The sequence below is a fragment of the Suncus etruscus genome, chromosome 14, assembly GCF_024139225.1.
Source record: "Suncus etruscus isolate mSunEtr1 chromosome 14, mSunEtr1.pri.cur, whole genome shotgun sequence".
Lineage (NCBI taxonomy): Eukaryota > Metazoa > Chordata > Mammalia > Eulipotyphla > Soricidae > Suncus > Suncus etruscus.
In genome coordinates this window covers 81,862,143-81,885,746 of record NC_064861.1, presented here as the reverse complement: position 1 = coordinate 81,885,746, position 23,604 = coordinate 81,862,143, and the positions used below count along the sequence as shown (strand labels likewise).

At 45.0% G+C, this 23,604-nt stretch overlaps 1 protein-coding gene across 1 annotated transcript; it reads left to right on the top strand.

The window, feature by feature from the left end:
- The first annotated feature begins 7,637 nt into the window (after positions 1-7,637).
- On the top strand, positions 7,638-19,607 carry ZNF382 (zinc finger protein 382). Its single transcript, XM_049786600.1, has 4 exons — positions 7,638-7,709; positions 10,783-10,909; positions 11,139-11,234; positions 18,034-19,607. The coding sequence occupies exons 1-4, from the start codon at positions 7,701-7,703 to the stop codon at positions 19,443-19,445; spliced, it is 1,644 nt and encodes a 547-aa protein (XP_049642557.1). The 5' UTR covers positions 7,638-7,700; the 3' UTR covers positions 19,446-19,607.
- Positions 19,608-23,604: the final 3,997 nt, after the last annotated feature.

The window sequence follows — 23,604 nt, the reverse complement described above, 5'->3', positions numbered from 1 at the left end:
GGCACTTGGCTTGCATGTGGCAGATCTAGGTTTGATCCCTGGTACCCCATATTGGCCGTGAGACCCATAGTTAACCAGTATCTATGGGTTCAGAGCTAGGAGTAAGACCTGAGTAAGACCACTGGGTGTGACCCACCCAAAACAAAACAAAAAATGTTATTATTTATATAGAATTTGGGGAGGGTCTTGGGTCATATCTGGCTGTGCTCATGGAGCTCAGCCACATGCAAGGCAAACACCCTACATGAAGAGTCGCTAACATGTTGGGATGAAGGGTTAGGTCAACCTGCTGGTATTGAGGGTGTACCTCTGATTTTGTGCTTTGGAGTATGCCTGCCCTTAAAATATGGGCCTCCTGCATGCAAAGAGTAAATTACTATATTTATTAAAAATTATTAAGTAAATGCATTTTATTTACTACATAATAATTTACTTGGTGAAAATTGGAGCCGGAGTATAGCACAGTGGTAGGCTGACCCAAGATAATCCCTGGCATCCCATATGGTCCCCCAAGCCTTCCGGGAGCAATTTCTGAGCAGAGCCAGGAGTAACCTGAGTGCTACAGGGTGTGGCCCAGAAACTAAAATATTTTACTGGGTGAAAATGTCAGTTTATATTACATTTGTTTCTAAAAGCCTACAATCTTTTTTTATTTTAGTCAAGCAATTTGCTTGACATGTCTCTTGTTTTTGTTTTGTTTTGGGGCCATACTTGGTGGTGCTCAGAGCTTACTCCTGCTCTGTACTCAGGGGTCACTCCTGGGGGGCTCAGGGTGAGGGAAAATATGAGATGCCCAGGATCAAAGCCAGGTTGACTGGGTGTAAGACAAGCATCCTACCTGCTATTATATCCCTAGTCCTTTCACAATCTCTTCTCATTTTTTGGAGTGGTGGTGGGCACATCGAGCAATGCTCAGGAGTTACTTCTGGCTCTGGCTCAAAAATTACTCTGGGATGTCAGAGATTAAACCCTGGTCAGCCGAATGCAAGGCAAACACTGTGCTATATCTCTAGCCCTCTTTCTTCTCATCTTTACTTGGTAAAAGAGAAGCTAAGAGATCAAATTACTGGAAAAGCCACTACTGAGGAGGAAATTCCAGATGAAGTTATTCTATATCCTGGAAAACAAAAATGCCTTTCATAAGGCAAAGGAAAATTACAAAATGATCTTCAGTTTGACTTAAGGAAATACAACCATAGTGCTTTTCTTCTCTTCCTGCTCTTCTTTTGGAATACAGCAACATTCAGGAGGAAAGGAATCATGCATGACATGAGACCATTCATGAAGCCCAGCCAGCAAAATAAGAACACATTCTTTTCACTAGCAAGTGGTCACATCATGCACATCAAATCCAGATAGAAAGACAAGAAAGAGCGGCCGGAGAGATAGCATGGAGGTAAGGTGTTTGCCTTTCATGCAGAAGGTCATTGGTTTGAATCCTGGCATCCCATAAGGTCCCCTCGCCTGCCAGGAGCGATTTCTGAGATAGAGCCAGGAGTAACCCCTGTGTGATGCCGGTGTGCCCCCCCCCAAAACAAAAACAAAAACAAACAAAAAAGAAAGACAAGAAAGAATGAGACGTGGTGGCGCTAGAGGTAAGGTGTCTGCCTTGCCAGTGCTAGCCTAGGACCGTGGTTCGATCCCCTGGTGTCCCATATGGTCCCCCAAGCCAGGACTTCTGAGCGCATAGCCAGGAGTAACCCCTGAGCATTACCGGGTGTGTGTGTGTGTGTGTGTGTGTGTGTGTGAGAGAGAGAGAGAGAGAGAGAGAGAGAGAGAGAGAGAGAGAGAGAGAGAGAGAGAGAGAGAGAGAGAGAGAGAGAGAGAGAGAGAGGATTGTTGGCTTATGCAAGGGTAAAAGAAACATCAGGATTAGGGAAGTGGGAACTGAAATCCATTTCTAGATTCATAGCACTTTCCTGTCAAACTATGTAAGTGTGCATATGCAATAAACAATTTTTCTCCAAGTTTGCAAAAGAATACCTTTTTTGAGGGGAGCGCAAGTAATAGTATACTTGGAAAAGGGCACTTGCCTTGCACACAGTTGACCTGCTTTCAATCTCTGGTACCCCATATAGTTGTTCAAACCCCAGAGGGGTGATGATCCTTGAGCACAGAGTCAGGATTAAGCCCTGCGTAGTACTTGACAAACAAACAAACAAACAAACAATAATTCTTTGGGGGTCAGAGAGCTAGTGCAGCAGGTAAAATGCTTGCCTTGCATGCAGCCAACACAGGTCCTATACAGACACAATCACATGTACATAGGCACAATCACATACGGACACACACAATCACATACACTGACACACACATAGGCACAATCACACACAAAAATCACATGGACACGTGCACACACACAATCGTTCTAACACAGACACAATCACACACCGACATGCGCATACACTATCACACGCACCGACACAATCACACGCTGACACACAGGCACGCAATCAAACTCGCTGACATGATATCCAGACACAAAAATCACACTGACATGCACCTATGCACACAATCACACACACGGACGCGTACATACACAATCACACACTGACACGCAGACATACCCTCACAGAGGACACGCACACGCACATACAGACACAATCACACACACTGACATGCACACACAAATCACACATGGACACACCCAGACAATCACACACGGACACGCACAGATACCTCACATACACTGACACGCATAGGCACAATCACACACAAATCACACGGACACGCGCACACAGACACAATCACACACCGATGTGCACAGACACAACCACACGCTGACACTCAGACACACAAACTCGCTGAGATGACGTCCACGCACAAAAATCACACACTGACAGGCACATATGCACACAATCACAGACACGGATGCGCACAGACACAATCACACGCTGACACGCAGAGGACACGCACATACAGACACAACCACACGGACATGCACACACAATCACACAATCACCCACAGACACAATCACACACAGATACAGCACATTCACTGACACATCCACAATCACACACACAAACCACACACACACACAAACCACACACACAGACACAATCACACACAGACACAGCACATTCACTGACACATCCACAATCACACACACAAACCACACACAGACACACAGACACACAAACCACACATAGACACACACACACAGAGACACACACAGAGACACACACACACACACACACACACACACACACACACACACACACACACACACACACACACCCCTACCTGTGACCTCCTCATAGGGCCTACTGTAGGGGATCGAACACACACACACACACACCACACACACACACACACACGCACACACACACACACACGCGCACACACACGCGCGCACACACACACACACACACACACACACACACACACACACACACACACACACACACACACACACACCCCACACTCCCACCGCCCCCAGCCGGGCCCCGCAGACTGCTGGGAGCGCCGCAGTGCGCAGGCGCAGAGGCCGCGGCGGGTGAGGCCGGCCGGTCGGTCGGCGGGCGCGGGTTGCGGGGCGCGGGAGCCCGGCGGGCGGCGGGCTGGCGAGGGCAGCGGCGCGACCTGCGCGGCCGGAGAGGAGCCCCGGAGTCCGCGCCGCACCGCCCGGATCCCAGTCCCGGCTCTCGGCCCTGGGCATCCCCACTCCGCCCCGACCCCGCGCGCCCGACGCGGCCTTGGGCGTGGCCCCTAGGCGGGGCGTGACCCTCGCGCGGGACTCGGGGGAGCGCTTGTGAGTGGGAGTGCAGAGTTAACGGGCTCCTGCGTGTGTGTGTGTGTGTGTGTGTGTGTGCGTGCAAAGTGCACGGAATCCTCGGGGTGGGTGTATGTGGAAAGTGCAGGGGATCATGCATGTGCAAAGTGTGCAAAGTGGACAACACCCTGTGTGTGTGTAAAATGCACGGGATCCTCTGTGTGCGTGTGTAGAGTAGACAGGACCTGACGTGTGTAAAGTGCATTGGCTCTTCGGGGGTGTGTATGTGAAAAGTGGACACGCCTATGTTCATGTGCAAAGTAAGTAGACAGGATCCTGGATGTGGAAAATAGACGGGTCATGAGCATGTATGTGTGCAAAGTGGACAGGATCCTGTGTGTATAAAGTGCATGTGAGATCTTCGGGGGGTGTGTATGTGAAAAGTGGACAGGATCATGTGTGTGTTTATGTGTGCAAAGTGGACAGGATCCTGTGAGTATGAAGTGCACAGAATCCTTGCTGTGGGGCGGTGGACGGATTCATGTGTTAGGTATGTTTGTAAAGTGGACAGGATCATGTGTGTGCAAAGTGGACGGGGTCTTGTATGTTTGTGGTGGGCAGGATTGTATGACTGCCAGGTTTCTGCTGCATGTGTCCATTTTCTGAGTTGGTTTGAGTTGAGTTAGGCAGCAGTAAAAAAGATTTGTAATAGGGGCTGGAGAGATAGCATGGAGGTAAGGTGTTTGCCTTTCATGCAGGAGGTCATCGGTTTGAATCCCGGCGTCCCATATGGTCCCCCGTGCCTGCCAGGAACAATTTCTAAGCCTGGAGCCAGGAATAACCCCTGAGCACTGCCGGGTGTGACCCAAAAACCACAAAAAAAAAAAAAGATTTGTAATAAATGATTTGTGATATGATATTTTTTTATTGGCAGCTTTGCCTGGAACTGTGTGATGTTCTATGTGGGGTTTCTGGAATGGTGATTTTCTACAGTTACTTTGATTACATTAATTAGGAAGTTCAAGTATTCTCAAATTATGCATGGGCCTGGAGTGTAGTTATAATTTGTGATTGTTTTTGTGGTACAGAAACTTCTATGATCGTGTGTGGTTGAGTATGTCAGATTTGCTTATTTGATTAGTGACCACTAAGCCAGCGAAAATTGTAATTTTGCTTCAAGTAGCAATTCAGCAAGTAAAATATGGGAATAAATATTGGGGGGGGAAAGGTTCCTAATTCCATAATTGCCAGAGGATAAGATTCACCCCCAGAGAAATACCTATTAAATAGAACTAATGTGGAGTCCGAGACATAGCATGGAGGTAAGGTGTTTGCCTTGCATGCAGAAGGACGGTGGTTTGAATCCGGGCATCCCATATGGTTCCCTGGGCCTGCCAGGAGCAATTTCTGAGTGTAGAGACAGGAGGAACCCCTGAGCGCTGCCGGGTGTGACCCAAAAACCAAAATAAATAAATAAATAATAGAACTAGTGTATTGAAGTGAATAGTGTTCCAAAGGCACTTGAAAGGAACAAACAGTACCTGTAACTAGCAGGAGGTATCCTGATTCTGGATGGAATCCATGGCAACTTAAGACAATAAACTGTCTTTGGTACACTTTCATCACTAGGGAAGTCTTTTTGTTTTGGGTTTGGTTTGATTTGTTTTTGGGGGTCCATATCCAGCTGTGCTCAGGGCTTACTCCTTGCTCTTTGATCAGGAATCTCTCCTGACAGTGCTCTAGGACCCATATGAAATGCTGAGTTCAAAACCAGGTCAGCAGCAATATGAGGCAATTACCCTACCCACTGTACTCTCCTTCTGGCCCTAAGGGTAGTATTGCGATTAAAAAGTTATTTTACAGAGCCAGAGCAATAGCACAGTGAATATGGCATTTGTTTTGCACACTGCTGACTCAGGTTCCGTTCCTGGCATCCCATATGGCCTCCCAAGCCAGCCAGGAGTAATTTCTGAGCACAGAGCCAGGAGTAACCCCTGAGCACTGCTGGGAATGGCCAAAATAACAAAAAAAGTTATTTTTCTAGTTAAAATCCTCACTGTTGGGCCAGAGCAATAGCACTGCAGTTAAAGCATTTGTCTTGCACATGGCTGACCTGGGTTTGATCCCCAGTATCCCACATGGTCCTCCAAGCCAGTCAGGAGCAATTTATGAGCAGAGAACCAGAATTAGTCCCTGAGTATGGTCTAGTCCTACAGTCCAGCACCAGCCATTTAAAGGGGTCCTCCCCTTAAATAAGACACCACCCCTTTAAATAATACCCTAATCATGGATATTGGCTGCTGAGTCTATAAATCCCGCCCCAGGGTTGGCAATTGGAAGAGACAGTTGGAGGAGCAAGTGGATTGAATTGTTTTTAGCCCTGACTATGGCTTTTCCCCTGATTTTGGACAGACCTTTGGCCACTTTTGTCTATATCCTTTTGCTTTACCTGGCCCTCAATCTGACCTTACCCTGGTCCCAAACCCAGTTCTCTCTCCCTCTTTTCTCTTTCTCCTGGTCTAGGAGATTGTCATAGGCCTCTGGGCTTCTCTAATAAATAAGTCTGTGATATTTGTCAGAGTCTTGCTTGCAAGGTTTTGTGAACTTTAGCAACTTTAGCAGAGCAGATTGGCACTGAAAGAAGGCTGTGCCCCCCCAAAAAAAAACAAAAAATGAAATAATAAGATAAAATATTCACTGTAGAGGCCGGAGTGGTAGCACAGTTGTTGGGTATTTGCCATGCACACCGCTGACCCAGGATGGATGCAGGTTTGAGTCCCAACATGGTCCCCCGAGCCTGCCAGGAGTGATTTCTTAGTTCAGAGCCAGGAGTAAGCCCTCAGTGGTGCCAGGGTGGCCCAAAAACAAAAAAGAAAAAGAAAAAGAAAGTGCATTAAGAACAATTTAAAGATAGGGGCCAGAGAGGTGGCGCTAGAGGTAAGGTGTCTGCCTTTCAAATGCTAGCCAAGGAAGTACCGCGATTCAGTTCCCTGGCGTCCCATATGGTTCCCCCAAGCCAGGGGCGATTTCTGAGTGCTTAGCCAGGAGTAACCCCTGAGCATCAAACGGGTGTGGCCCAAAAAACCGAAAAAAAAAAATAGAAAAATTTAAAGATATATAATAAAAATGCCTTTCATAGGAGAGGCCGGAGAGATAGCATGGAGGTAGGGCATTTGCCTTGCACGCAGAAAGACAGTGGTTCAAATCTCAGCATCCCATATAGTCCCCCGTGCCTGCCAGGAGCGATTTCTGAGCAGAGAGCCAGGAGTAACCCCTGAGTGCTTGCCGGGTGTGACCCAAAAGCCAAAAAAAAAAAAAAAATAAATGCCTTTCATAGGAGATGAAGGTTGAGACTATATAGATTTCCAGACTTTATAGGTTCTCCAGAATTCTCCTTGAGATTTATGCTCACAAAGGTTTATGATGATATTAGTGAGGGAATAGGATTTGTCCATTTCCTCCACTAAAATTTCTGCACCCAGCAGTGCTCAGGAAGTACTCCTGGCTCTGTGCTCAGGAACCATCTGGGATTGAACCAAGGTCAGTCGTGTGTGAGGCAAGCGACTTATCCACTGTACTATGGCTCCAGCCCCCATCTGATCTAGAAATTTTTTTTTTGTTGTTTTTTTGTTTTTGGGTCACACCCAGCAGCGCTCAGGGGTTAGTTACTCCTGGCTCTATGCTCAGAAATTGCTCCTGGCAGGCTCAGGGGACCATATGGGATGTCGGGATTCGAACCACTGTTCTTCTGCATGCAAGGCAAGTGCCTTACCTCCATGCTATTTCTCCGGCCCTTGCCCTAGAAATTTTAGGGGTGCATAGAGTAGACAAAGGGCTGTAGCTGTGCAAATTGAAGTAGATGTAAATGAATGGTTCTGGGAGATCAGAGTTCAACTTGGTCTCATGTCTCTACCTTCTCAGGATCCTTCCCTTTTCCAAAAAGAAGTGCTCCAAGGAGGAGGTTATTTCGTGAAAAATCTCAAAGCCATGCTGCAGGTGAGATGCTCATTCTCTGAAGTAACTCATTCTCTGATTATAGGGACATTTGCTTTCCCTGAAACTGGTTTCTGCAGGGTGCAGATGAGCGGGAAGGAAAAGAATGGTCTAGGGTACAACATTTTAGTTTAGTTTGGTTTTTGATTTTTAGGCCACACCCAGCGGTGCTCAGGTTACTCCTGGCTCTGCATTCAGAAATTACTCTTGGCAGGCTCAGGAGACCTCTTGGGATGCTGGGGACCGAACCCAGATCATCCTGGGTCAGCTGTGTGCAAGGCAAACATCCTACCCACTATGCTATTACTCAAGAGTACAAAGTTGAATAAAGACTCTCTGGATTCTGGATTCTGACATTTTGCACTCTGGGTGCCTCCCCTTAATCTCAGCCCTGTTCCCACGGCCAATCAGATAAGTATAAATCCCTCCACCATCACCACTCCACCTTCTAGGAGGAGCTCTTGTTCACATATCTATCTGCTCCTTTCTAGGTCTACTTACTACTGAAGTATCCTTGGAATTGAAAAGGATTCTATTGATTTAAATTGCAAGATATTGGGGCCGGAGAGATAGCATGGAGATAAGGCATTTGCCTTATAAGGAATGCAGAAGGACATTGATTTGAATCCCTGCATCCCATATGGTCCCCCGAGCCTGCCAGGAGCCATTTCTGAGCATAGAGCCAGGATTTACTCCTGAGCACTGCTGGGTGTGACCCAAAAAAACAAAACAAAACAAAATTGGAATATATTACTTAAATGAATTAATCTTGCCTAGATACTAATGTGAGATCTAATATGGAGTAAGGAGTCAAAGAGCCAGACATGGAAAAACCTTGATTTTTCACTGACTTGGTCTTTTGCTTTTTTGCTTTTGGTTTTTGAGCCACACCTGGCAGTGGTTATTCCTGGCTCTGTGCTCAGAGAACGTCCTAGCAGGCTTGGACCATATGGGGTGCCGGGAATGTCCATCCTGCTGTGATATTGCCAGGAGCGATTTCTGAGTGCAGAACCAGGAGGAATCTCTGAGCGCCTACAGGTGTGGCAAAAACAAACAAACAAACAAACAAAAAGACTCACCAAAATACAAATTCTGTTATATATTTGTTAACTTACTGTTTTTTTCTTTTCTTTAATTTTTGTTTTTGGGTCATACCTGGTAGTACTCAGGACTTATTCCAAGCTCTGCAATCAAGGATGACTTTTGGTGGGCTCAGGGGACCATATGGGCTACCAGGGATTGAACCGAGGTTAGCTATGTACAAGCCAAATGATCTACCTGCTGTACTTTTGCTCCTGCACCTACTTTTTTTTTTTTTGGGGGGGGGTCCACACCCGGCAGCACTCAGAGGTTACTCCTGGCTCTGTGCTCAGAAATTGCTCCTGGGAAGCTCGAAGGACCATATGGGATGCCGGGATTCAAACCGGAGTCTGTCCTGTGTTGGCCCCTGCTATGCTATCGCTCTGGTCCCCTACTCTTTCTTTTTGATGTTGAGAGAGGGTATACCTGGTGATGCTGTGAGCAGTATGCTGACCAAATATTCGAGGGTGTTTTTGTTTTGTTTTGTTTTTGGGTCACACCCTGCAGCACTCGGGTCACTCCTGGCTCTATGCTCAGAAATTGCTCCTGGCAGGCTCAGGGGACCATATTGGGATGCTGGGATTCGAACCACCATCCTTCTGCATGCAAGGCAAATGCTTTACCTCCATGCTATCTCTCCGGTCCCCCAAATATTCAAGTTTAAAGTTTTGCATATACTGTTTGTTCTCTACCACTTGAACCACATCCCTAGTGTCTTCATATTTTTTTTTTGCCTCTTCATATTTTTATACAAAATAAAGTGATGTAGACATTACCATGGAATGGACAAGACAGTACATTTTGGGGGGAAGATACTTAGTATATATTCAAGAATGCAGTGGGTAGGGCACTTTCTTTGCACCACATACTTCCACCTGAACACCTTCAGGAGCGATCCCTGAGCACAGAGCCAGGAGTACTGGCACTGAGCCCTGCTGGGTGTGACTTTTGCAGTAGTTCTCTACCTCAATACATGTTTAAAACCGTTTCCCTTTGTAGGGAAAAATCCAGAATTATGCCATAATTATATCCACTGCCTACCTCCACATATACCTTTATCTTTTAAAATTTAAGCTTGGGAGCCAGAGTGATAGCACAGCTGTAGGGTGTTTGCCTTGCACACGGCCCACCAGGACGGACTCTGGTTCAATTCCCCACATTCCATATGGTGCCCAGAGCCTGCCAGAAGCAATTTCTGAGTGCAGAGCCAGAAGTAACCCCTGAGCACTACCAAGTGTGGCCCAAAGGAAAACAAAACAAAACAATAAAATAAAATTTAAGCTTGCTCTTCAAGCCTGTATTATCCATTGAGCATGTTTCTCAATTGCTTGTTTCTCTGTGTATCTTTGAATGCCTGTTTCTACTCTGGACAAGCCTGTGTTCTCTCCTGAACACATTTCTCTCTTTCTCCTCTCTCACATCTTTATTTTTTGTTTTTTTGGGTCATACTTGGCAGTACTCAGGGGTTACTCCTGGGGCTTTTGCATGCAAAGAACTGCATAAAACACAGAAGGTGTTAGTTAGTTTTTCCTTCACTTCATAGCACCTTCCCAAGTATATGTTTCTGTCTTTGTATCCATACCCCCTTAGAGTGCATCTGTCTATAAGTTTGCCTCAGCAAGGTTTTATGCTTTTTGTTCACCCACTAAATTACATTCAAGTCACATAATATTAACTCATATTTTTAGTGTGACATAATTCATCAATAGAGATTCATGTACTTGCAGGGGCAGAGAGATAGCAGAGAGGGCTGGAGCTCCTGATTTGCATGCAAGACCCTGTCTTCTGTCCCTAACCTGTATGGTTCCCCCAAACGCTGCTGGGTGTAGCTTCTGAGCACCACTGCATGTGGCTGTCAAAACAACAACAAAACAATGGAGAAATGTATTTTCAGTGAGAGGGTGCTACAACATAAAAGAGAAGGAACTGATCCTGGTCAGGAGTAGGTTCTCTCTACTTAAGTCCCTTTAGAATAAACAAGAGTCTGTGTTTTCAGGGACCAGTGTCATTCAAGGATGTGACTGTGGACTTCACCCAGGAGGAATGGCAGCACCTGGACCCCGCGCAGAAGGCGCTCTACAGGGATGTCATGCTGGAAAACTACTGTCATCTCCTCTCTCTGGGTAAGGAGAACTCTGGGTCTTTCCAAGTGATGCAGTAGCTTTTATTTTTCAGGGATGGAAAGAAATTAATCCCTTTTAACAGAAAACTGAATTATGTCCTCACCTGCCTGGTACAAAGAATTAGCTTGAATAGTTCTCCTCGTCTGACACCAGGAAGTTGTTTCTTTCTCTGTTGCATAGTGTTGAAATCTCAGCAGGTTAGACTTTAGATCTCCTTATTTATTACCAGGGTTTCACATGACTAAGCCTGATATGATCTGCAAGTTGGAACAAGGAGAAGAACTGTGGACAACAGAGAGAATTTTTTCAAGTCAGTGCAACCTAGGTGAGTTTGGAGATTGTTTGTTGGCCTATTATTAGGGTTTTGTTTGTTTTGGGCACTCAGGGGTTACTCCTGGCTCTCTGCTCAGAAATTGCTCCTGGCAGGCACGAGGAACATATGGGATGTTGGGATTCGAACCACTGTTGGTCCTGGGTTGGCCTCTTGCAAGGTAAACGCCCTGCTGCTGTGCTGTCTCTCCGGCCCCGATTATTATTAATTTTTGAGCCATCAAATGGTGCTCAGGGCTCTGTCCTCAAGGATCATTCTTAGAAGGCTCAGGGGACCCCATCTGGAATACCAGGGATCCAGCCTTGGTCAGATTGGCCCTTTGCAAGCCCTACCTTCTGTACTATCACTCCAGCCTCTTATAGGCATATTCTTGCTTTTGGGTTTTGTTTGTTTTGTTTGTTTTGTGGCCACACCCAACAGTTGCCGGGGGTTACTCCTGGTTCTGCATTCAGCGATCATTCCTGGCAGGCTTGAGGGATGCAAGAGATTGAACCCGAATCAGCTGTATGCAAGTCAAGCACCTTACCTGCTGTAAGATACTATTACTCCAGATTCTGTAGGCATATTCTTTTTTTTTTCTTTTTTGGTTTTTGAGTCACACCTGGCAGCTCAGGGGTGACTCCTGGCTCTATGCTCAGAAATCCCTCCTGGCAGGCTCAGGGGACCATATGGGATGCTGGGATTCGAACCACCGACCTTCTGCATGCAAGGCAAATGCCTTACCTCTATGCAATCTCTCTGGCCCTGTAGGCATATTCTTTTTTTTTTTTTTTTTTTTTGTGGTTTTTGGGTCACACCTGGCAGTGCTCAGGGTTTTTTCCTGGCTCCGTGCTCAGAAACTGCTCCTGGCAGGCACGGGAGATCATATGGGACACCGGGATTCGAACCGATGACCTTCTGCATGAAAGGTAAAAGCCTTACCTCCATGCCATCTCTCCAGCCCCTGTAGGCATATTCTTAAGAAGAAAAAAGACTGAGCCCGGAGAGATAGCACAGCGGCGTTTGCCTTGCAAGCAGCCGATTCAGGACCAAAGGTGGTTGGTTCGAATCCCGGTGTCCCACATGGTCCCCCGTGCCTGCCAGGAGCTATTTCTGAGCAGACAGCCAGGAGTAACCCCTGAGCACCGCCGGGTGTGACCCAAAAACCAAAAAAAAAAAAAAGAAGAAAAAAGACTAACTTGGTTCGGTACATAAACTGTATCATCTTCCCCTCCCACACCAAAAAGTACTGTCTTAAGGGGCCTGAGCAGTGGCACAAGTGGTACGGTGTCTGCGTTGCACACACTAACCTAGGATGGACCGCAGTTTGTTCCCCCCACCCCTGGCGTCCCATAAGGTCCCCCAAGCCAGGAGCGGTTTCTCAGTTCATAGCCAGGAATAACCCCTCAGCATGACCCCCCCAAAAAAAGTACTATCTTGATATTTTTATTATTATTTATTATTATTATTATTATTATTATATTTTACATCTACTAACAACACACAAGTATTTGTTTCTCTGTGTCCTCTCCAACATTTTATATTTTCTGTGCTTTTTTTTGGATCATGATCATCTTCTTAGGGATCTCTTTTATAGGGGCCACATCCAGCAGTTCTTCTGGTACTCAAGGGGGTAACAGGGCTATATCAGCAGTGTTCAGTGGACCACTAAGACTATACACAATGGTGTTGGGGACCAGGGGGTGGGCAGCAAACAGTGCTAGGGATTAAATTTAGTGCTAGGCATGTGATCTACCATTTGAGCGATTTCTTTTGTCCTAAGGATTATTTTTGGGAGGGACACACCCAGCAGTGCTTAGGAGCTATTTCCTGCTCTGTGCTTAGCTTGTTCCTGGCAGCACTTGGCACAGAAAATGCCAGGGATCAAGCCTGGGTTTCCTTCACACAAAACATACTTTCCAGCCCTTTGAGCTATCTCCCTAGCCCTGTGTTTCATTTTAAACAAAACATAACAGGGAGGGAACGGTAGCCATGGATAAGATGATTGCCTTACACACAGTCAACCAGGGTTTGACCTTGACACCCCATATGGTCCCTGAGCACCACAAGTAGTGATACCTAAGTGTAAAGCCAGAAGTAACCCTGAGCATCATCAGGTATTGTCCAAAAACCAAAAAAGATAAAGTGCTTTTATTTTCCTTTTGTTTTTGTTTTTTGGGTCACACCCGGCAGCACTCTGGTTATTTCTGGCTCTACGTTCAGAAATCGCTCCTGGCAGGCTCAGGGGACCATATGGGATGCCGGGATTCAAACCACTGTTTTTCAGCATGTAAGGCTTACCTCCATGCTATCTCTCCAGCCCTATTTTCCTTTTTTGTTCAGAGGTCTCTGTTTAAATGCTTCATACCGTTTTTGTTGTTGTTGTTGTTGTTGTTGTTGTTGTTGTTTGGATTTTGGATTACATCCAGCAGTGCTCAGGGGTTATGCCTGGCTCTATGCTCAGAAATTGCCCCTGACAGGCACGGGGCACCATTGGGATGTGGGGATTCGAACCACTGACCTTCTGCATGGAAGGCAAACGCCTTACCTCCATGCTATCTCTCCGGCCCCTTTATACCGTTTTGTTTGTTTTTGTTTTTGTTTTTCAGCCACACCCCTTTGATGCTCAGGGGTTACTCCTGGCTAAGGGCTCAGAAATTGCTCCTGGCTTGGGGGACCATATGCTGCGCCGGGGGATCAAACCACGGTCCTTTCTTGGCTAGCACTTGCAAGGCAGACACCTTACCTCTAGCGACACCTCACCGGCCCCCTGTTTTTTAAATATAGAAGTCTAATCAATTTTATAAATTTTTTTCTTTAATTTTATAATTTTGACCTCTCAAACAAAAGTTTGCATCCTTTAGATTACAAATGGTTCCTCATACTTCTTTGCTTGTTTGTTTTTGGGCCACACCTCAGAGGTCATTCCTGGAGGTGCTGGGGGACCATATGGGATGCTGGGGATTGAACCTGAGTCAGCTGCATGCAAGGCAAATGCCCTATCCACTGTGCTATTGCTTAACCCCAATTCCTGATAAATTCTTTTTTGTTTGTTTGTTTTGGGTCACACCCGGCGGCATTCAGGGGTCACTCCTAGCTTCACACTCAGAAATCGCTCCTGGCTGGCTCAGGAGATCGTATGGGATGCTGGGATTCGAACCACTGTCCTGCATGCAAGACAAACACCCTACCTCCATGCTATCTCTCCAGCCCCTGATACTTTCTTTTTTTTTGTTTTTGTTTTTGTTTTTGTTTTTGGGTTACACCTGGCAGCACTCAGGGGTTACTCCTGGCTCTACACTCAGAAATCGCTCCTGGCAGGCTAGGGGGACCATATGGGATGCCGGGATTCGAACCAATGACCTTCTGCATGAAAGGCAAACTCCTTACCTCCATGCTGTCTCTTCCCCTCCCTCCCCACCATACTTTCTTATAAAAAAATGTTATTTATCTTTTGGGTTGTAGCAATAGTATAAAAGGTAAAGCACTTGTCTTGGATGTGGCCTTCCTGGGTCAATCCCTAACATCCCCCAAATAACATCAGGAATAATTCCTGAGAGCAGAACCAGGAGTAACCTTCAAGTGTGGCCCAAAAACAAAAAACGTTATGTATGTTTTGCTTTTTCAATATATGTGTTCTGTGGCCTAGCTTTTAAATTTTTTATGTGAGATAAGGGTTGAATATCTGTTTTCTTCCATGTGGAAATGAATTTGACTGATCACATATTAGATTAAATTGTTCTAATTATTAAAATTTTTGTGATATTGGGGGGCTGGAGAGATAGCATGGAGGTAGGGTGTTTGCCTTGCATGCAGAAGGACCGTGGTTTGAATCCCAGCGTCCCACATGGTCCCCCAAGCTTGCCAGGAGCGATTTCTGAGCGAAGAGCCAACAGTAACTCTGAGCGCTGCCGGGTGTGATTCCAAAACAAACAAAAACAAAAAACAAAAAAATTCATGATATTGGGTCCAGAGTTTTGCACAGAGCCATCCCAGGACCCTAAATATCCTCCCTAGTCTTACCAGGGGTGATCCTTAAACAAAGAGTTAGGAATAAGCTCTGAGCATCTCTGGATATGCCCCTCAAACTAAAACCAACCAAACAAAAATTGTAGAATAGGATGTGTTTGGGGAAAAGAAACTCACTGGTGCTTGGGGCTACTCCCAATGGTACTTGGGCAACAAGCAACAACTCAGGTGATCTCTGAGTACTCTAGGTTTGACTTCTAAGAGAATACATTTTAGTTGGGAAGGCAGTATTATCTAATTGAGCATCTTACAAAAGAAATTCATTATTATTATTACTATATATATACATATATTTTTGGTTTTTGGGCCACACCCGGTGACATTCAGGGGTTACTCCTGGCTATGTGCTCAGAAATCGCTCCTGGCTCGAGGGACCATAGGGATGCCAGGGGATCAAATGGATGTCCGTCTTAGATTAGCCGCGTGCAAGGCAAACACCCTATCACTATGCCACTGCTCTGGCCCCTAACTCTGTGTGTGTGTGTGTGTGTGTGTGTGTGTGTGTGTGTGTGTGTGTGTGTAAATTTTGTTTTTGTTTTTGGGACACACCCAGTGACACTTGGGGCTACTCATGGCTATGTGCTCAGAAATTGCTCCTGGCTTGGATCACCGGGGGATCAAATCGCGATTTATCCTACATTAGCAGGCAAGGCAGAAGCCTTACCACTTGCACCACAGCTCCGGCTCCTAATTGATTATTTTATTTATTTTTTTGGGGGGTTGGGCCACACCCGGCGGTGCTCAGGGGTTACTCCTGGCTATCTGCTCAGAAATAGCTCCTGGCAGGCACAGGGGACCATATGGGACACCAGGATTCGAACCAACCACCTTTGGTCCTGGATCGGCTGCTTGCAAGGCAAACACCGCTGTGCTATATCTCTGGGCCCCTAATTGTTTATTTTTTATAAAAACAATAGTTAAGGTCAGTCATTGACATATTACTTAAAAAAAAAAAAACACAGGGGCCGGGCGGTGGCGCTAAAGGTAAGGTGCCTGCCTTACCTGCGCTAGCCTAGGACGGACCGCGGTTCGATCCCCGGCATCCCATATGGTCCCCCAAGCCAGGAGCGACTTCTGAGCGCATAGCCAGGAGTAACCCCTGAGCGTCACCGGGTGTGGCCCAAAAACCAAAAAAAAAAAAAAAACAGTCCTTCAGAGTTCCAGTATCAAATTATGAAGTTAAAGTATTACTCTGTTGGAAGAAAAACTTGAACTAATCTTACCCTGAAACTGAAAAAGTAGTTCAACAAATCAAAAGGAAGAAAAGTCAAAATCAATGATGAAGATAAGTTAGCTTGACGACTTCTAGGAAGAGTAAATTGATGGCAGATAAAAATTGGTAGTCAGAATAAAGTAATGTTTATATTCATGTCTGAAGTATTATTTGTCTACTGGTTTATGTTATGATTTCCAATGGCAATAAACATTTTTTTAGGGGCCGGGCGGTGGCGCTGGAGGTAAGGTGCCTGCCTTGCCAGCGCTAGCCTAGGACGGACCGCGGTTCGATCCCCCGGCTCCCATATGGTCCCCCAAGAAGCCAGGAGCAACTTCTGAGCACATAGCCAGGAGTAACCCCTGACGTCACAGGGTGTGGCCCAAAAACCAAAAAAAAACAAAAAACCATTTTTTTTAAATTGGAGGGGAGGCACACCTACCAGCTGTGCTCAGGAATTACTATTGTCTATGATCAGAAGGATAACTCACTGCAGTGCTGGACTATATGGGGTGACAGAGATTAAACCTGTTTTTGGGGCCAAAGAGATAGCACAGTGGTACGGCATTTGCCTTGCATGCAGTCAACCATAGGACGGACAGTGATTCGAATCCGGGCACCCCATAAGGGTCCTCCGAGCCAGCCAGGAATGAATTTTGAGCACAGAGCCAGGAGTAACTCCTGAGCGATGCTGGCTGTAACCCAAAAACAAAACAAAACAAAACAAAAATAAACTTGTTTTGGCCAAGTATAAGACAAGTATTCTGCCTGCTATATTATGTCTGTAGCCCTAAGTGACAATATTTTTCCTACAATTTTGTTTCAAGAGAAAATTATAGTTAAGTGGAGATTTAAAGCATAGACTATAAACTAGTATTTCTATTGATAATAGGAAATGAATACTTGACAGTTCATTTGCCAAGGATGGGCTAATACAAGAAAGGAATAAAAAAAGGAAATAGTTCATAAAATATTTGTATGTCTAAAGTAATAAATATATAGACTTTCATCATTAAATGGACAATTTTTCATGCTTCTTATTTAGTCCCTTGATAGACTCACTCCATTATCTGATGTGTACAATTCCAAGCATAGTTCCCTTTTCACCATCCTTTGTCTTGTGCATTTGTCCTTGTGTTTATTATACCTGCTCTGTTTGATACATATATATTTATTATATGTCAAATATTTTGCTTATGCCAGTTTTTCCTCTTTCTGACAGGACTGAGTGTATGTCCTATTATAATAGAAAAAAATTTTTGGCCTTTCTATACAATATGAGAGAGGCAGTCCCACCTTGGGCAGCATGGGCTGTTCATATATATCTCTAATTCATAACACTAAGAGATTTGCAGTTGTTTTTTATTTTGGGAGGGCACACCCAGTGACGTGCAGGGGTTACTCCTGGCTCTGCACTCAGATATTGCTCCTAGGTTGGGAGACCATATGGGATGCCAGGGGTTGAACCAGGTCTGTCTGGGTCAGCCACGTGCAAAGCAAACGCTCTACCACTGTGCTATCACTTTGGCCCTGATTTGCAGTGTTATTAATTATATTGTGTTCTTTTTCTAGAAGGAGATGGGAAAGCTGAAGATGTTTTAGTGAAGTTCAAAGACTACCAAGACAGCCATAGATCAGTCATACTCATCAACCACAAAAGACTAAGTAAGGACAGAAGTAATATTTGGGGGAGAGCACTTACTGTAGGCAAGAATCATATTACTTCAAAAACAACACTACATGACTATAAATCTGATGACACATTTTTGAAAAATATTTCAGAATTAGTCATTAGAAATATAAGCCCTATGAAAGAGAAATTTGGTGACGGTAATGGATGGGAGAAACTGCTCCTCTCTGCTAATGAGAAAGTTCATACTGCAGTAACTCTTTATAAACAAACAGAAAGGAGTCTAAATGGTAAACAAGAGTTTACTCAGCATCAGAAGTTTCAAATGCCAGAGCAATCATTTGAATATAATGAGTGTGAAAAATCCATCCTCATGAAAGGAATGTTATTTACACATTCTAGAAGTCACCGAGGAGAAAGAACCTTGGAGTATAATAAAGATGGAATAGCTTTCATCAGAAAGTCAAACCTCAGTGTCCATCCACAAATTATGGAGAAGAAGCCCCATGTTTACAGCAAATATGGGAAATTCCTCTACAGGAAGCCAATTTTTATACATCAGAGATCGCAATTAGAAGAGAAGCCCTTTCAGTGTTCTTACTGTGGAAATAGATTTAGAAGAAAATCATATCTCATTGAACATCAGCGAATACACACAGGCGAAAAACCTTACGTTTGCAGTCAGTGTGGAAAAGCTTTCCGTCAGAAGACAGCACTCACACTTCACGAGAAAACACATCTAGAAGGGAAACCTTATATGTGTTTAGATTGTGGGAAATCCTTCCGTCAAAAAGCAACTCTTACCAGACATTACAAAACCCATACAGGAGAGAAAGCCTATGAATGTACGCAGTGTGGGAGTGCTTTTAGAAAAAAGTCATACCTCGTTGACCATCAGAGAACTCACACAGGAGAGAAACCATATCAGTGTAATGAATGTGGAAAAGCATTTATCCAGAAGACTACCCTCACCGTACACCAGAGAACTCACACAGGAGAGAAGCCTTACGTTTGTAACGAATGTGGGAAATCCTTCTGTCAAAAAACAACCCTCACTCTCCATCAAAGAATCCATACGGGAGAAAAACCTTATATATGTAATGAATGTGGAAAATCCTTCCGCCAGAAGGCAATCCTTACTGTTCATCATAGAATACATACAGGAGAGAAATCTAATGGGTGTCCTCAGTGTGGGAAAGCCTTTAGTAGGAAATCAAACCTCATTCGTCATCAGAAAACCCACACAGGAGAAAAACCGTATGAATGTAAACAATGTGGAAAGTTTTTCAGTTGTAAGTCAAACCTCATTGTTCATCAAAAAACTCACATAGTAGAAACCAGGGGAATTCAGTAAAGGATGTTAAGAACTTTAAAAAATCATGATAAACCCTATACATGATGTTGCTTGCAAGTATTATGATAATAATAATAATGTTTTATGCCATATATTTACCCACTGTTTGCTAGCCTAAAACATATAAAGAATTATATTATAAATACCATTGAAAATGCAAATCAAAAAAAAATTTTTTTTTTTTGGTTTTTGGGCCACACCCTGTGACGCTCAGGGGTTACTCCTGGCTATGCGCTCAGAAGTTGCTCCTGGCTTCTTGGGGGACCATATGGGACGCCAGGGGATCGAACCGCGGTTCTGTCCTAGGCTAGCGCAGGCAAGGCAGGCACCTTACCTCCAGCGCCACCGCCCGGCACCCGCAAATCAAAATTTTAATTAGATTCATCAGACATTAACTTTCTCTTGTTAAATTGCTATTAAGGATTAAAATAGCTTATTTTCAACCAGTAATGAACAGTGGATGCATGGGTCTAGGGGTCCACATGGAGCATTAAGTGCTTTAAGAGAAAGGAGGTGTTAAGTATATTGCAAATATGTAATAAAAACCAGTTTCTACCTCCTCAAAAGCTAACTACAGATTGGAATTCTAAAATTATAATTTAGTTTTTAACAGATTATAAAATTTTTTATAAGTTGGATTGTATATCAATTTTTATATGTGACTTTTTTCCTTCATCTTATCTTTAAAATGTATCACTAGTGCATGTGGTAGATTGTCACATATTTTCATTCTGTATAGGATTTCATTAAATAATTATTAAAACTTATCCAGTCTACTGTTGGTGGACTTTCTCCTTGCTTACCACTTAGGGACTTAATAAATAATTCTGTGAACAACAAATTTGTATTTTGACAACTATATAAACACATTTAGAAGTGAAATTCTTGATCCCAAGCCATGTTTATTCAGTCAGATTTGGTAGATAATACCAAACAAATTGGAACTGTCACAGCATAAGATAATTTTCTCTGAAGGGAGACAGCTTTGATTATGATCAATACACTGATTCATAGCAGAGAATTCTTCATTCTAGAAGTTATATATTCTGAAAAGTAATATAAAGTTAATGCATATAAAAAAGCTTTTAAGCCACAACCTGAATATTTTTTCTTTTCTTCCCTTCTCCCTTTTTTTTTGGTTTTTGGGTCACACCCGGCAGTGCTCAGGGGTAACTCCTGACTCTATGCTCAGAAATCGCTCTTGGCAGGCTCAGGGGACCATATAGGATGCCGGGATTCAAACCACCATCCTTCTGCATGCAAGGCAAATGCCCTACCTCCATACTATCTCTCCAGCACCTCCTTTTTTTATTTTGATTTTTATGTTTATTTTTTTTGTTGTTTTGGGCCACACTCTGCAACGCTCAGGAGTTACTCCTGTCTTTGTGCTCAGAAGTCACTCCTGGCAGCCTAAGGAAATAACTCCAGGCCTCACGCCTTATGGGATGCCAGGAATCAAATCTGTTCAGCTGCGTGCAAGGCAAATGCCCTACCCACTGCGCTATTGCTCTGTCCCCATCTTGTTTTGATTTTTTTTTTTTGTTCTGGGAACCAAATTCAAGGCTTCATACAAAACAAGTACTGTGCTGTTTTATAAGTACTGTGCTATATCACACACACACACACACACACACACACCAGATCTTCATAGCAGACTACTATAATAAACGTAATAGTAATCCTTTATTAGGATTTTTTTTTCAAGTCATAACTGGAGAAAGGGAGACCTCTAGCATCTTCCTTGTTCAACTGTAAAGAATTCTAACGACACCTACCCAGGAGTATAATGAAGGGTACAGTAGATCCCTTTTATTTATATCCTTTATCTTTCTTTTCTTTTCTCCTTTTTTTTTCTTTTATATATTCTTTATCTTTCTATTCAGAAAAAATGTCACCGGAATAATGAATGGGTAAACTGCTATGGCACAATAAACCATGTGTGTGAGGGGTAGGGTAGGGCAATAAATAGTGAAGCCTTGCACATGACCAACCTGGGTTCGATTCTACACATCCCTTATGATCCCCTGAGCCCCACTAGTGGTGATCCCTGAGTGGAGAGCCAGAAAAATTAATCCCTGAACACTGCTGGGAGTACCCCTTCCCCGCTCCACTCCAAAAAAAAAAAAGTGTGTGGCCAGAAATCGAACCCAGGGACCTCACAATTAGAGAGGAGGTGCTCTCCATTGTGCCACATCCTCTCCCCCCAAATCAAGAACTTCACCTCAAGTCCCGAGGGAGATACTGAGGCAGGAATCCTCCCCAGGACTGGACTATCTCCTCAAGAATGCTTCTCCCTACTAAAATCCTCCTTCCTCTACCAGCCTGGTGCTTGCTAACTCTGCTCGCTTGTAGCAACTGTGTGGATGCACTTTATGACTGGCCTCAAGGCAGTGGAAACGAGGCTATCAGGCATCAATGATCGCGGGGAACACAGGTCCAGAAAAAGGGACTGAAGCCAAGGTGGAACAACTGTCAAGCCACTGTCACTCCCTGAAGCACCTAGGCAGGGCCCTGGGATGGGTGGGACGGGGAGTGAGAAGTGGACCGGAAAAAGCCCGAAAAGGCCTGTGGGAAATGTAGTTCTCGGCTGGAAAGACCCGGATATGGAGTAGGCGCGTGCACGTGCGCACGCGCGGTGGCCGCTGCGAGCCGAAGCCGCGAGGACCGATCGACAACGCATGCGCAGGTGGCTAGCCAGTGGCCGGAGGTGAGAGGCTGAAGGCAGCGGGGACGCGGGGAGGTGGCTGGTAGCGGGGCCGGGAGGCGGGAACCCGAAAAAGGGTCCGAGCGGGGAGGAAGGAGGGGAGGAGGGAAGCCGGGAGGAGGGAGAGAGTCTGCAGCGGGAAAACGAGCAGAGAAAGAACGGGGAGCCTGGGTTGGAGATCTGAAAGGTGTGACTTGAGAATCCGGGGCCGGGACTCGAACCCGTGTCTCTGGGCTGCATTTCTCCCCCGGAGACGGGACTCCCGGGCGTTGGCAGGAATTTGGTCCGTTCCCCTGAGGGTTTCCCTATGCTGGCTTCGCCATGTGGGGTGGGGGACCTGGTAGAACTGAACCCAGGTTCAGTTTTCACAGCCCTGGGGATGGATTGGGGTTCATGGTGTGTGAGATCTGGGGTGCCCGAGAAACTAACTGGGTGTGGGATTAGTTGTGTAGGATCTAGAATAGATGATGGCCTTGTCGAATGGGCCTGTAGAATTGGGCTCTGAGGCTGTTAGGAAGAATACAGTTTGATTTTGGGGCCACACCTCCATGTGCTCAGTGCCAACTCCTGGCTGTGCTGAGAGTAGGGAATGGGTTTATATGCAGTATGGGACAGGGAAGGGGAAGGGGGAATAAATGTGGATTTGCCTCATACAATTCGAGAGTCTTAATACAAATAATACAAATATAATAAAAATCAAGCGTCCTGCAATTATAGATCACATTTAGGGGAGAAGAGTATTGCGCACACCTGACTATGATTAGGGCTCACTTGCATGCAAGGCAAGTGCCTTGACCCCTGTGCTCTCTTTGTCAGTTTTCTTTCTTAAACAAGGACTAATCTAAAAACTAATCTAAAAGAAGAATGATCTGGCTGGTCCGATGGCAGTGGTTTATCAGAATGTTATTATTAATGTTAGTATCACAAAATTTGGTTTATAACCCCCCCACTGCTCAATATGACTGGCTTAGGGAAACAAAAAGAAGAATATTATTCAGGGGGCCGAAGATATAGCATGGAGGTAGGGCGTTTGCCTTGCATGCAAAAGGTAGTGGTTCCCAGCATCCCATATGACCCAAAAACCAAAACAAACAAACCAAAATAAACAAGGAAACAAAAAGAATGACATGCAGGGCCGGAGATGTGGTGCAAGCAGTAGAATGTTTGCCTTGCACGAGCTAACCTAGGATGGACCATGGATCGATCTCCTGGTGTCCTATGTGGTCCCCCAAGCCAGGAGCGATTTCTGAGCTCATAGCCAGAAGAAAAAAAAAAAGAATGATATGCAATGTTAAGAGATCTTTCACTGGTAAGAAGCTAAAGTTGGGGCTGGGAGACAGCTCAAAGGATTAAAGCACACGCCTGGCAGGCAGACACCCTAGCTTGGTTCCGTGCCCATACCACATGGCCCCTGGACAGACTGCCAGGGTGTGATTCCTACGGTCCAACCTAGGT